The 15,468-nt window shown below is 46.4% G+C and overlaps 1 protein-coding gene across 1 annotated transcript in view; it reads right to left on the bottom strand.

The window, feature by feature from the left end:
• Positions 1-584: 584 nt before the first annotated feature.
• LOC139243688 (probable G-protein coupled receptor 139) overlaps positions 585-15,468 on the bottom strand; it is a 42,137-nt gene continuing 27,253 nt past the window's right edge. The window contains exon 2 of the mRNA XM_070870831.1: positions 585-1,530. Coding sequence (XP_070726932.1) covers positions 585-1,530 — 946 coding nt within the window. The remainder of the gene's footprint in view (positions 1,531-15,468) is intronic.

The following is a 15,468-nucleotide window of genomic DNA, read 5'->3' on the forward strand; positions in this document are numbered from 1 at the left end:
TTTGAAATTGAGCAAGTTTCTCAGCAGTATGGAGGAACTATTTCATCTCCAAATTGTGAAACTAAATCTAAAATGCCTTTTTTAATTGAACTTTAATTGAACCTTAAACCTGGCGCTCAGATAGAATGTTGAATCAAGCTGATTTGAATATGGAAAAACATCCCAGTGATTCAGCGAATTGGTACAGAGGGAGAGCGAGGATGAAAGGTGAAATGTTCACGGAAACAAGCAATCTGCTTTCTCACTGGAAAGAATCATTTTGTGGTGCAAACAAATGTCCCGTCACTAATTGGCAGCATTTGCTGCGGGTTCATTGCATTGAGGCCCGGTTTCTCCAAGGCCGGTTTGTAAACATGCTAGGAATACAGGAATATGTATTAATAATGCTAATCGGTTGCTGGTATTATTATGCTCAACTATTTTTAAATTAACTGTTGCTATAATTTAAGACAAGACAGTAATGTAAAATATATATTGTTGGCCCCGTTGCCGAGGCCCTTTTGTATATATAGATGGTAATTCTAATCTGGACATGAGTTGTGATAATCGGGGAATCAGGTCCGGTTTCACAGCAACCGTTTGCTTTATTTAACTAATTTACCAATTAGTGTAAAGGGATATTTGAGTGCATTGATCATCTTCTCCCTGAACTTACTCTGGGTCACGGTGTAAATGGCTGTGTTCGTGCAGGAACTCAGGAGCTGAAGCATAGTTCCCGCGTGTTCAAAGGTTGCCAAAGGGTTATAAAACGTTCTGTAATTAAAGATGCCTTGAATGCGATAATAGAAGAAATATACAACCGTTGTCAGCCAGAGCAGGATGAAACTGCCGGATATTGCGAATAGTAAAACGATGGACTTTCTGCGGTTCCTCATCTCAGGGTCCTGGTCATTCCCACCATCGCTGCCTTCCCGGAGGTTCCTTCGGGCCCGACTGGCCACTAAAATGCGTCTGACGGTGAGAGCATTCAACAATAAAATCACACAGAAGGGAAGCACTGGGGTTAACAGCTGTTCAAACCAAGAGAAAGCTCTCCATGTGGGTGCAGCATAAAACTGTACTGATACACGGCAACCCCGCGGTATGTGATTAGCTGTAAAATAAGGAGCATACACGAAGGGCCAAGGGACATTCTTCAAACAGAACAGTGCGCTCAAAGTCACGATAACCACAGCTGCGGTTCTCTCGATGCAATATTTGGTTTTCAGCTTCTGACAACAAATGGCTACAAACCGATCAAAGGTAAAAGCGACCGTGAACCAAACAGAACTGTCTGTGGCAGTCGGAGCCAGCAAGTGAATGAATCTGCACACAGGAGTGTAGAGCAGGAAAGTGTCCCGCCAATACAGCACAGACATCTGAAGTAATATCACATTAAAGACAATCACCGTCAGATCCGCCGTCGCCATGGCCACCAGGTAGCGAGTGATGCATTTGGAGAGACCACACTTTCCCCGGGACAGGATCACAATCGCCATCAGGTTCACTGCGAGAAGGAGAGATAAAGAAACAGTGAAATCACTAACCAGGCTGAGAAACCAACGATCAGTTTAACCGATGTACACGGGCTGTGAGTGTCTTTATTTCGTTATTTCGCCCCTTGTCTCCTCATACGAAGGGGCTCATGCCGGGGTTTCATTTCTGGTAGCGTTGGCTCCGTGACCCCCTCATCCAACATCTGAGTCTTCACTTGGGATCCTCGAAATTACATTTATTTGTCGATTCTGACACTGCGAGGTCCGCGGGGCAGGACATCGCCAAATTTAGAAGCGAAAGGCTACAAGACCAGTTAAATCAGGAAGTACAGGTTAAGTGACACGAAATTTGACTTAAATGCTAATGTACTTAAAAAAGCGAATGACTTGACCCACACAATGCCAGAGATTTTGATTGCAGCAAATACATTGGGAACACGAGCCTGGTGTTGAGTTGTTGCCCGCCATCTATAAGTTATTAATAAGATTAGCTTTCCAGTGGAGCAATGTGAATGCATTATGACACAATATGTCAAGGAATGTAATGCAGCAGCATGCTCCAGTTATAAACAGGTACAGGCTTCATATCTCAGCACAAGGCTCGAGCAAAACACGGGGTAGCGGGCACCTTGGAGTAAGGTAAATCTCACAATCCGCGCTGCGTAAGAATAGATCACCGCTAGTTCTCACTCATGTTCTCCAGATAAACCCCTCCCGAACCGTATTGCACAGACTGAGCCCCGTCTCCACAATAACACACATGGACTGAAGCAAGCCGTCATCTTTTTCCCACTGGTCCTCAACATACTTTAAACATCAAACACAAAACATGTCGACAAAAGCCATTTTCCAAAATCATAATAATGATCAGAATTGAAGATTTGAGAGGAACCCACAAATTTACCTTCAAGTCAGGAGGACAGTTTCTGCTGCATGTTTTGCTCATCTAATGCGCCTTCTGTGTGCCCCCTGTGCTCCTGAAGGCACTGGCTCCTGCTGGGACACACAGACTCAATCCTCTCTCCCTGAGACACATGCTGGATACACAGACTCAATCCTCTCTCCCTGAGACACACGCTGGATACACAGACTCAATCCTCTCTCCCTGAGACACACGCTGGATACACAGACTCAATCCTCTCTCCCTGAGACACATGCTGGATACACAGACTCAATCCTCTCTCCCTGAGACACACGCTGGGATACACAGACTCAATCCTCTCTCGCTGAGACACATGCTGGATACACAGACTCAATCCTCTCTCCCTGAGACATACGCTGGATACACAGACTCAATCCTCTCTCCCTGAGACACACGCTAGGATACAGAGACTCAATCCTCTCTCCCTGAGACACACGCTGGGATACACAGACTCAATCCTCTCTCGCTGAGACACATGCTGGATACACAGACTCAATCCTCTCTCCCTGAGACATACGCTGGATACACAGACTCAATCCTCTCTCCCTGAGACACACGCTGGGATACACAGACTCAATCCTCTCTCCCTGATACTCACACTGGGATACACAGACTCAATCCTCTATCCCTGAGACACATGCTGGATACACAGACTCAATCCTCTCTCCCTGAGACACACGCTGGATACACAGACTCAATCCTCTCTCCCTGAGACATACGCTGGATACACAGACTCAATCCTCTCTCCCTGAGACACACGCTGGGATACACAGACTCAATACTCTCTCCCTGAGACTCACATTGGGATACACAGACTCAATCCTCTCTCCCTGAGACCCACGCTGGGATACACAGACTCAATCCTCTCTCCTTGAGACTCACACTGGGATACAGAGACTCAATCCTCTCTCCCTGAGACATACGCTGGATACACAGACTCAATCCTCTCTCCCTGAGACACACGCTGGGATACACAGACTGAATCCTCTCTCCCTGAGACTCACACTGGGATACACAGACTCAATCATCTCTCCCTGAGACACATTCTGGATACACAGACTCAATCCTCTCTCCCTGAGACACACGCTGGTTACACAGACTCAATCCTCTCTTCCTGAGACACATGCTGGATACACAGACTCAATCCTCTCTCCCTGAGACACACGCTGGGACACACAGCCACAATCCACTCTCCGGGACTGCAGGTTGTCTGACTTTGTGAAACACGACAATCCCACCCTGCCCCTCCTAACCCGATCTCCACAACAGGCGAGCTTTCCACCAGGACTCAATGGATTACACCCAGCAGTGGCACCCTACGTGTTTTACCCCGGCCTGGCCAGGTAGCACCAAGGACACATTTGGTGACTGGACTCGACAGTTCAGCACAGAGCGAGGATGAGTTACTCCATGCATTTACCATCCAGACAAGAATGGAAGGTTCTCAGTGTAATTAAATTTGAGGAACAACATTCTACTTCTACAAGCCTCACAGCACAAACAGCAAATGTTCTGTTACTGACACCAGAGGTGCGGATAATGACCCACCAGGTACTCCAATTGCTGCCAGAATAGGGTAATACACCAATTCGATCACCGTAATTCGATAAAGAAACATTTATTTTTGAAGATGACTTGTTTCGGTGCTGTAAAGAGCTGTTCAGATTCCAATAGTCAGTTCATGAAGATAAAGTTGCGGGTTAATATAGTTCGAGCAAACCCCTAGTGGGACAATTAGATCACATCCCCACTGACATTACTTACAGACTCTTGAACAAACAGGTTTTGGTCCCATGTGACGTTTATCTACAACACTCATTAAGCTGACGCAACATTACACATTGTCCAACTGAGTATCTTTTGTAACAATGAGATGAACAATGACAGAACCACGATTGTTAAGTTTCATATATCACATGGCAAATATAACCAGAAGCACACGGCGTAAAATAAAAGGATATATTGTGGATCAAAGTGCCATTTTTACTTGAATCTCATGTACTGCAGATCCTAATCCAGCCCTGTTGTTCCTTCTATCGCCCGACTATGGCCTTTAGCACAATCTCGGTCACATTGTTTCAGTCACTCCCCCTTGTACTGTCACTCTCATTGCCCAGACCCCTTTCACACAATCCCGAGTTCCTTGTCTGGCAGATTTCTCCCGGTCAGTCTTCATCTTTAATGTCCTCTGCCTCTCGAGCTCCATTTCCTTCCTGTTCTCCTCTCTTACCGGGTAACGAAGGTGACTCAAAGTCATTTTCTATCCTGAGCTCATTATAAGTTTGTTGGGTAAGGGTATCGCTTCACGTGTACCTGGGATTGCAAAGTTAGATATTGAATATTGAAGGAAAGAAACACAATGGGCGCGTCTAGAGGCCTCTACTGATTGGAATTCAGAAGAATGAGAGGTGATCTTATCGAAACGTATAAGATTATGAGGGGGATTGACAGGGTGGATGCAGAGAGGATGTTTCCACTGATGGGGGAGACGAGAACGAGAGGGCATGATCTTAGAATAAGGGGCCACCCAATTAAAACAGAGATGAGGAGAAATTTCTTCTCTCAGAGGGTTGTAAATCTTTGGAATTCGCTGCCTCTGAGAGCTGTGGAAGCTGGGTCATTGAGTAAATTTAAGACAGAAATCGACGGTTTTTTAATCGATAAGGGGATAAGGGGTTATGGGAAGCGGGCAGGGAAGTGGAGCTGAGTCCATGATCAGATCAGCCATGATCTTATTGAATGGCAGAGCAGGCTCGAGGGGCCGTATGGCCTACTCCTGTTCCTATTTCTTATGTTCTTATGTTCTTTTGTTCTTATGTCCATGAGCAACTCTTCAGATACTGAAGCAGTCTAAGCCCGCATGCATCATATTCCCATGTGGATATTTGCACCTGCAGCTCACCAACATTATTTGGATCTGGAGGATAACTGGTTTAGTCATTCACCATCAGATCTGGCTGGATCACATAAAGCATTATTGGCTCCTGCTCCCGTCTGCAAACATTGCTCACTATTCCACAATCATTCTGGAATGTCAATATAAATTCTGGCTTGTATTCTCCACAGTTAACCATCTTTTTAAACCCCTCTCCCATGTCTCCACCCTCCGACACTAAGTGTGAGGAGCTCATGGACTTCTTTGTCTCTCAGATTGTGACCATTCGTTCGGCCGCCTCTGCCTCTTCCCTTCCTTCCCTTAGACCACTGGGACAAACTTATTCTAAAGTTCCAACTGCCCGAGACCTGAGCTCACACCTTCTCCACTTTATCTCCCATCTCCCCCCATAACCTCTCTGAGCACATCCTGTCCATGAGACCCATTTCCTTCTCCCTTTACCCTATTCCCAACAAACTGTTGACCACCCAACTTCCTTTTCAGGCTCCCGTGTTATCTAATATTGTTAACGGTTGTCTCTCCTCATGTACGTTCCCCCTGTCCCTCTGATCAGCCGTCATCACCCCTCTGCTCAAAAATCAACCCTCGACCCCTCCGTCCGTGTTAACTACTGTCCCATCTCCAACATCCCTCTTCTCTCGAAACCTCTTCAATGCGTTGTCGCCTCCCGAATCCGTGCCCATCTTTCCACAATTCCATGTTTGAATCCCGCGAATCCGGTTTCCGCGCCTGCCACAGGACTGAAACTTCTCTCATCAAAGTTACAAATGGCATCCGTTGTGACTGTGCCAAAGGAGAACAATCCCTCCTGGTCCCTCTTGACCTGTCTGCAGCCCTTTGCACGGTTGCCTACGCTATCCTTCTCCAACGTCTCTCCATCATAGTCCAGCTGGGTGGGACTGCATGTGCCTGGTTCCATTCTTCTCTAATCTTAGCCAAAGAATCATCTGCATCGGCTTCTCTTCCCACCCCCGCATCGTTTCCCAAGGATCTCTCCTTGGCCCCCTCCTATTTCGCATCTACATGTTGCCCCTTGGCGACATCATCCAAAAACTCAGTCTCAGTTTCCACATGTCCGCTGATGACACCCAGCTTCACCTCTCCATGGTCTCGAATTGGTCAGACTCCTTGTCCCACATCCCATTCTGGATCGGCACAAATGTTCTCCAATTGAATATTGGGAAGACCGAAGCCAATGTTTTAGGACTTGCCACAAACTCTATTCCCTCTCACTGACTCCATCCCACTCCACCACTTCTATCTGAGACTGAACAATACTGTTCACAAACTTGGTGTCATACTTGACCCAGAGTTGATCTTTCGACCACCTATTGACAGCATAACTAAGACCGCTTATTACTACCTCTGTAACATCGCCCACTCTGTCCTTGCCTCAGCTCATCCACAGCCGAAGCCCTCACCCATGACTTTGTTACCTCTAGATTTGACTGTTCCAACGTACTCCTCGCTGGCATCCCACATTCTACATAAACTAGGTGATCCAAATCTCAGCTCCCCGTGTACTATCTTGCACCAAGTCCCACTCACCCATCACCCCCTGTGCTCGCTGAGCTACATTGGCTCTCGCTTAAGCAGCGCCTCAATTTCAAAATTCTCATTCCTGTTTTCAAATCCCTCCATAGCATCACCCCCTAGCTCTGTAAACTTCTCCAGCCCCACAACCCCCCAGGAGACATCTGCACTCCTCTAATTCTGTCCTCTTGACCATCGCTGATTATAATCGCTCAAAGATTGCTGGCCTTGCCTTTTATTGCCTATGTCATAAGCTCCGGAATTCCCTGCCTAAATCTCTCTGCATCTCTACCTCTCTTTTCTCTTCAGGACACTCCTTAAAAAAAACCTCTGACCAAGCTTTTTGTCACCTGCCCTGATTTCTCCTTATGTGGTTCAGTGTTAAACTTTTTACTTATAGTTTGTTGATCAATATTGCCAGGATATAGAGTCCGAACATTCCATTTACTGATGTCATGGATCGAATTTTGTTCTAATTAATGGTGAGGCTTCCAGTGCCCACCTTCGTTTGTGAGCAACTCGGACAGCAACTTTCAGGGACCCTGCTGTTCAATGTGGAAATCTGGAAGTTCCTGTGTAAGATACCCAACTGCTCACAAAGCTTCCTCGTAAAACCATTTCACCATCTGACTCAGCATTTAAAGGGAGTAAATGGCGTCAAGTTGCTGTAATGACATTGTAGATAAGAAACTCACCAAAAATTCTTTACACATGCCCATTCCAGTGTAAGTACCCTTGTAACGGCCGGGTAAATGTTAATTACTGCCAAACAAACTACCCGGCACTGAAAATTAACTTTTCCAATTGTGGAGTCTCATTCCTTCAGTTTTTAGTTATTGGTGGAGTTTTTAAATAAATATTTCTCTCTTAATCCAATGTTTCTTTCCCTCTCCTTATTTTTCTTTCAGTGCGTGGTTTTGGTCTGAATTTAATGTTCCAACTGAGACTTCCTGGTCAGACTCTGCGCTGCTCATTAACGATGCTTCAGTCTGATTGGTTGAGGAGAGACAGTTGCTTCCCTGTTCACACAGGTCCCAGATGCCCTGTAGAGGGCGCTGTGCTTTTTGGATGGGTGGCTGCAGGAGGTTGTTGAGCGAAGGTCTCCGACAAGTGTAAGTCTAATAAATGTCTGACGCCGTTCTCACACCCTTGTGTTTCATGGCCAGTAAAAATGTTTCCATCCCAACTCGATTCTTGAAAGATGAGCGCAGCCCCGGGAGGAGTGGGACTGAACAAAGATTTGATCTCACCGTTAACGCTGGAAGGTAGTTACACATGTGTAATTCCATATTACTTGGGTATCAGAGGGGATAATGGCCTCAGAGAGAGTATCAGGGAGGCTAAGGGATTTTTTGTGGGGATTATAAGTGCATGGGGTTCTCAGAGGCTGTAACAGAATCCAAGGGATTCCCGGGGGTGGCAAGGAGTCCGGGCCTCTCAGAATGTCTCAGCGAGGGCAGTGTGACCAAGAAGGTATGAGAGAGGGTAAGGGGCTCAGGAGGTACCACAGTTAAGGGGGATCAAGCAGAGAGAAGCAGTGGCGATTCCGAGGGCATCGGAGAGGGTGAAGGACAACGTATCATGGGGAAGGAGCTTTCAGGGGCACTGGAGAACGTAATGAATACGGATCAGGCATCAAAGAGGATGAGAGATTTTCAGAGCATATCGGAGAAGGTAAGAGACAGAGTGCATCGGAGAAGATAGAAGAGCCCAGGGAGAATCAGTGAGGGTAAGGGAAGCTCCAGTGATATCAGAGAGGCTAATGGGCCCATGTTATATTCTAAACATTGCAGCTTCTCAACATTACTTGTTCTAAATAACAACTTATAACGGCAAAAAATAAAGGAATAATGGAATAAAGGCAATTCTCAGAATAAGAGGGTAAGAGACAGAGCACATCAGAGACAATAAGGTGTTCAGGGAGAATCAAACAGGGGAAGGCTCGCTCAGGAGGTGTCAGATAGTCTAATGAGTTGGCAACATCTAAATATTATATTTTCTATATAACATCGTTAATAACAGCAACAAATCAAACTGAATTGAACAGCTAATGTGCCGTGTCACACGTGGAAGGAATGAGAGAGTACAATGGGAGCGGACTGGATATTCGACAGCGCTGGTGGGTTCCTTTCACGCCGCTCAGCGTTGTGGCCATTTTTATAACTGGGTTCCATGTACTGAAGCCAAGAGATTGCTCCTGGAATCATCTGTCCCCCAGTGTGAGAAGTGAAAGACAAACTGCTGGAACCCACAACGCTGAGATTCAGAGATCTGCTCTCCCATCTGAACTTGCCATGCCTGCCCCAATCACTCCTCCCTGTCTGTTATTGCAGGAAGGCAGCTCTTGGCTAAGCTGCAGAGGCTCAGCTTGGCATACAATCCCAGAAGTGCTCCTCTAGCACAAACACTTTTTATTGTGGAATCATTCTCAGGCCTTTCACTTGTCATCGTGCCCCATATTGAGCAGTATAGTACCATAGGGACAGGAGAAGACCATCCAGCCCCTCGGAAGGGAACGCAAGCCGAGGGCTAAGAGAAAGCTAGCATAGTGGTTATGTTACTGGCTGAGCAATCCCGAGGCCTGCATTAATCATCTGGAGACGTAAGTCCTGGGCAGCTGGGGAATTTAAATTTATTAACTAACTAAAGCTGCAGTAAAAGGCCAGTATCAGTATATGGTGACCATGGAACCACCGGATTGTCGTCAAAACCCATCCCGTGCATGACTGTCTTTTAGGGAAGGAAATCTGCCGTCCTTCCTGATCTGGCCTCCGTGTGACTCCAGACCCACAGCAATGTGGGTGACCCTTAACTGCCCTGTGAAATGGCTTATTAACATGCACAGTCTCTTGGTGGAGAGAGTTACTGCTTTCTGCAATAATTTATGTAATTGTGTCCTTCCTGATCTGACTCACGATAGAATGCAGCACAGAGGGAAGCCATTTGGCCCATAATCCCTGGACTGGCTCTTTGAAAGAGCGAGCCAATTAGTCCCACTCCCCGGCCTTTCCCCGTATCCCTGAAAATTTCCCCCCTTCAAGTATTGATCCAATTCCCTTTGTGAATAATATTATTGAATCTGTTTCCATCTCTCGCTCAGGCATCGCATTCCAGAATGTAACAACCCGCTGCGACAAACATGTCTCCTCGGCTCGCCTCTGGTTCTTTTGCCAATTATATTAAATGTGTCTCCCCTGGATACCGCCCCTGCAGCCAGTGGAAACACTTTCTCCCATTTTACTCAAAAGCCTCATAAACCCCGGTATTAATTCCCTCATTCCTGGCTCCATTCTAGGAAATCTCCTCGGCACCATTTCCAAAGCTGTGCCATGATTTGATGTGGTGCCCAGAATTGGACACAATACTCCATCTAATGCCGAACCAGTGATGTGTAATGATTGAGCACAACTTCCTTCCATTTGTATTCTATGCCTCTGTTTATAAATCCAAGGATAGTGTATGCTTTATTTAACAACCTGCTCAATGTGTCCGGCCACCTTCACTGATTTGTTATGTAAACGCCAGGTGTTTCTGATACTGTATCCCTTTAAAATGTCATTCATATTGCCTCTCCTCATTCTGCCTTGCAAATTGTATCACTTCACACGTCCCTGCAATAATTTGATCCGCCATGTGTCTGCCAATTTCTCCTGTCTGTCCTCCTGGAGTCTGTTACTATCCTCCTCATTGTTTGCAACATTTCTGAGTTTGGTGAAGTCTGCCAACGTTGAAATTATTCCCAGTATACACAAGTTCACGTCATGATTATATATGGAAAAGAGCAGTGGTCCTAATGCAGATCCCACTTTATACTTTATACTTCTCTCCAGTCTGAGAAACAACCGTTCACCACTACTTTCTGCTTTCTGTCCCTTGTGTGTACTTTATCAAACGCTTTTTGGAAGTCCAGATATACAACATCTACCACAATACCCTCATCAACCCTCTCCATTTCTTCACCAAAGATCTCCTTCAAGTTTGTCAGACAGGATTTTCCGTTCACAATTCCATACTGGCTATCATTTATTAACCCCTCATTTTCTAATATTTTTTCAACAGCGGTGTAACGTTTGCAACCCTCCAGTGTTCGGGCACCTGTCCCAAATTAAGGAGGATTCAAAGATTTTGGCCAGAGCCTTTGCTATTTCTCCCCTTACTTCCCTCAGTAACCCAGGATGCATCCCATCTGGACCAGTTGACTTTTCTACTTTGAGCACTGCCAACCTTCTAAATATTCCCTCTTAATTTTTTTACCAATCGAATGTCTCCACTAACTCCAGCATTACTGTGACATTGGCAGCATTCTCTGCTTTTGTAACAACAGATGCAAAGTCTTCATTTAGTGTCGCAGCCCTCTGCATTAACAAGTTTATTTCCTCTTTGGTCCATAATTGGCCCCACTCTTCCTCGGTCTATCCTTTTACTATTTGTACATTTATAAAATACTTTGTGTTCCCTTTTATGTTACCAGCTAATCTATTCTCATAGACTCGATATTCCCACCTTATTTCTTCTTTACATTTCCCCTCTGCACTTTCTGTATTCTGTTTCATTATCTGCTGTATTATGAATCTGCCATTCTTTGTGTCAGTCCTTCTCGGGTTCCCTCCCTCACCTCTTTTTTGGGAACATTGATGACTGTATTGGTGCAGGTTCCTGCTCTCGCCCTGAACTAGAAAATGTCATTCACTTTGCATCCAATGTCCACCCTTCCCTCACCTTCACATGGTCCATCTCTGACTCTTCCCTTCACGTCCTCAACTTCTCTGTCTCCATTTCTAGCGATAGGCTTTCGGCCACTGACTCCCACAGCTCGCTGGACTATACTCCCTAACAATCCGCATCCTGTATGGACTCCATTCCATTCTCCCAATTTATCCATCTCCGTCGCATCTGCTCTTACGATGCCACCATTCACATGAGTGCCTCTGACGTGTCTTCCTTTTTCCTCACAGTGGATTTCCCCCCACCATAGTTAACATGGCCCACGACCGTGTCTGTTCTATTTCCTGCACCTCTGCTTTCAACCCTTCCCCTCCCTCTCAGAACCACAACAGGGCCCCCCTTGTCCTCACCTTCCAACCAACCAGCCTCCACATTTTACGGACATCCTCCGCCATTTCCTCCAGCTCCAGCCTGGTCCCACCACCAATCACATTTTCCTCTTCCCTCCCCTCTCAGCATTCCAAAGGGCCCACTCCCTCCCCAACAAGCTGGTGCCTTCTGCAGTCACCTCCAGCAGCCCCACTCCTTCCCGTACAAGGGCAGGAGAGGCAACACCCACCCTTTTACCTCCTCCCTTTCAGGTATTAAATTAGTGTTTGTATCTGTCTTCACCAATAGAGAGGATGCTGCCATAGACATAGTGAAGGAGAGGGTAGTGGAGACAAATGGATAAACATTGATAAAGAGGTTTTAAGAAGGCTGGCTGCACTTAAAGCAGATACATCACGAGGAGCGGATACTGAGGAAATTGAGGGTGGAAATGGTGGAGGTACTGGCCATAATATCCCAATCCTCCATAGCTACAGGGGTACAGCCAGAGGAATGGAGAATTGCAAATGTTACACCATTGTTCAGGAAAGGGAGTAACAATTAACCCAGCAACTACAGGCCAGTAAGTTTTACCTCGGTAGTGAGAAAGATGTGAGAAACCATAATCAGGGACATAATTAACAGTCACTTGGATAGGGGTAGATTAATTAAAGAATGCATGCATGGATTTGTTAAAGGAAAATCGTGTTTAACCAACTTGATGGAGTATTTGTGATGAGATAACAGAGAGGATTGATGAGGGTGATGCAGTTGACGTAGTGTACATGGATTTGCAAAAGGCATTTGAAAAAGTTCCACATAGTCGGCTTGCCAGCACAATTGAAGCCCCTGGAATATAAGGGCCAGTAGCCTGGATAGAAAATGGTCTCAGTTACAGGAAACAAAGAGGTGTGGGGAATGGTTGTTCTTCGGTCTGGAGGAAGGTGGTCTTCCCCAGGGTCGCTCTGGGACCACAGCTTTTCTTGGTATGTATTGATGTCTTGGACGTGGATTTCCAGGGCACAATTTCACATTGTTCAGTTGAAGAAACTGGAAATGTAGTGAAGAGGAAGGTGATTGTCTTCAGGAAGACAGAGTTGGCAGCTGAAATTTAATGCAGAAATGTGTGAAGTGATGCATTTTGGTAGAAATAATGAGGGGAGCACATATAAACTAAATGGCACAACACTAAAGTGGGTGTTCAAACAGAAGATAGCTGGGGGTATGTGTGCGTAAATCGTTGAAGCTGGCAGGACAGATCGATAGAGCGGTTATAAAGCGTACAGGATCATGGGCTTCATAAACAGAGGTATAGAGTGGAAAAGTGTGGAACTGATGATAAACCTATGTAAAATCCTGGTTCGGCCCCAACTGGAATACTGGGTCCAATTCTGGGCATCGCACTTCAGGAAAGATGTGACGGCCTCAGAGAGGGTCAGAAAATATTGGTGAGAGTTATTCCAGGGATGAGGGACTTCACTTACATGGATAGACTGCAGAAGCTGGGCTTATTCTCCTTATTACTATTATATCATAACCCCATGTGACAACCTCATTCAATACAGCCGTGCATTTACAGAGGGTGAACAGGTCCCACTGGTTCTGTAGTTCGTTCCACTCCAGCGGAGAGCTTGTTGACTGTGAGGTGGAGCATGGTGGCGAGGAAGATTGAGAAGAGTGTTGGGGCAATGACACAGCCCTGTTTGACCCCGGTCCGGACATGGATTGGGTTTGTGATGGATCCGTTGGTCAGGATCACGGCCTGCATGTCGTCGTGGAGCAGGCGGAGGATGGTGATGAACATTTGGGGGCATCCGAAACGGAGGAGGACGCAACATAGACCCTTGTGGTTGACAGTGTTAAAGGCCTTTGTAAGCTAAGAGAAGGCCATGAAGAAGGGCTGGCGCTGTTCCCGGCATTTTTCCTGCAGCTGCCGTGCTGCAAAGATCATGTCCGCTGTGCCCCGGAGGGGACTAAATCCGCACTGTGACACCGGGAGGAGCTCCTCGGCCAAGGGAAGAAGATGGTTGAGGAGGACTATAGCGATGACTTTCCCAGTGGCTAATAGCAAAGAGATTGCGCTGTCTCCAGGCCAGATCCAAGACCACCCCAACCTCTGTCGTTGAGATACAGTACACGGATGAGGCCTGCATCTGCGCACATACAGAGGCTAAACTCCTGGACATAGTCGACCTGTCTGCAGCCCTTTGCACGGTTGCCTGCGCTAACCTTCTCCAACGTCTCTCCATCATAGTCCAGCTGGGTGGGACTTCATGTGCCTGGTTCCATTCTTCTCTAATCTTAGCCAAAGAATCAGCTGCATCGGCTTCTCTTCCCACCCCCGCATCGTTCCCCAAGGATCTCTCCTTGGCCCCTTCCTATTTCGCATCTACATGTTGCCCCTTGGCGACATCATCCAAAAACTCAGTCTCAGTTTCCACATGTCCGCTGATGACACCCAGCTTCACCTCTCCATGGTCTCGAATTGGTCAGACTCCTTGTCCCACATCCCATTCTGCATCGGCACAAATGTTCTCCAATTGAATATTGGGAAGACCGAAGCCAATGTTTTAGGACTTGCCACAAACTCTATTCCCTCTCACTGACTCCATCCCACTCCACCACTTCTATCTGAGACTGAACAATACTGTTCGCAAACTTGGTGTCATACTTGATCCAGAGTTGATCTTTCGACCACCTATTGACAGCATAACTAAGACCGCTTATTACTACCTCTGTAACATCGCCCACTCCGTCCTTGCCTCAGCTCATCCACAGCCGAAGCCCTCACCCATGACTTTGTTACCTCTAGACTTGACTGTTCCAACGTACTCCTCGCTGGCATCCCACATTCTACATAAACTAGGTGATCCAAATCTCAGCTCCCCGTGTCCTATCTTGCACCAAGTCCCACTCACCCATCACCCCCTGTGCTCGCTGAGCTACATTGGCTCTCGCTTAAGCAGCGCCTCAATTTCAAAATTCTCATTCCTGTTTTCAAATCCCTCCATAGCATCACCCCCTATCTCTGTAAACTTCTCCAGCCCCACAACCCCCCAGGAGACATCTGCACTCCTCTAATTCTGTCCTCTTGACCATCGCTGATTATAATCGCTCAAAGATTGCTGGCCTTGCCTTTTATTGCCTATGTCATAAGCTCCGGAATTCCCTGCCTAAATCTCTCTGCATCTCTACCTCTCTTTTCTCTTCAGGACACTCCTTAAAAAAAACCTCTGACCAAGCTTTTTGTCACCTGCCCTGATTTCTCCTTATGTGGTTCAGTGTTAAACTTTTTACTTATAGTTTGTTGATCAATATTGCCAGGATATAGAGTCCGAACATTCCATTTACTGATGTCATGGATCGAATTTTGTTCTAATTAATGGTGAGGCTTCCAGTGCCCACCTTCGTTTGTGAGCAACTCGGACAGCAACTTTCAGGGACCCTGCTGTTCAATGTGGAAATCTGGAAGTTCCTGTGTAAGATACCCAACTGCTCACAAAGCTTCCTCGTAAAACCATTTCACCATCTGACTCAGCATTTAAAGGGAGTAAATGGCGTCAAGTTGCTGTAATGACATTGTAGATAAGAAACTCACCAAAAATGCT

Source organism: Pristiophorus japonicus, unplaced genomic scaffold, assembly GCF_044704955.1.
Source record: "Pristiophorus japonicus isolate sPriJap1 unplaced genomic scaffold, sPriJap1.hap1 HAP1_SCAFFOLD_182, whole genome shotgun sequence".
Taxonomy (NCBI): domain Eukaryota; kingdom Metazoa; phylum Chordata; class Chondrichthyes; family Pristiophoridae; genus Pristiophorus; species Pristiophorus japonicus.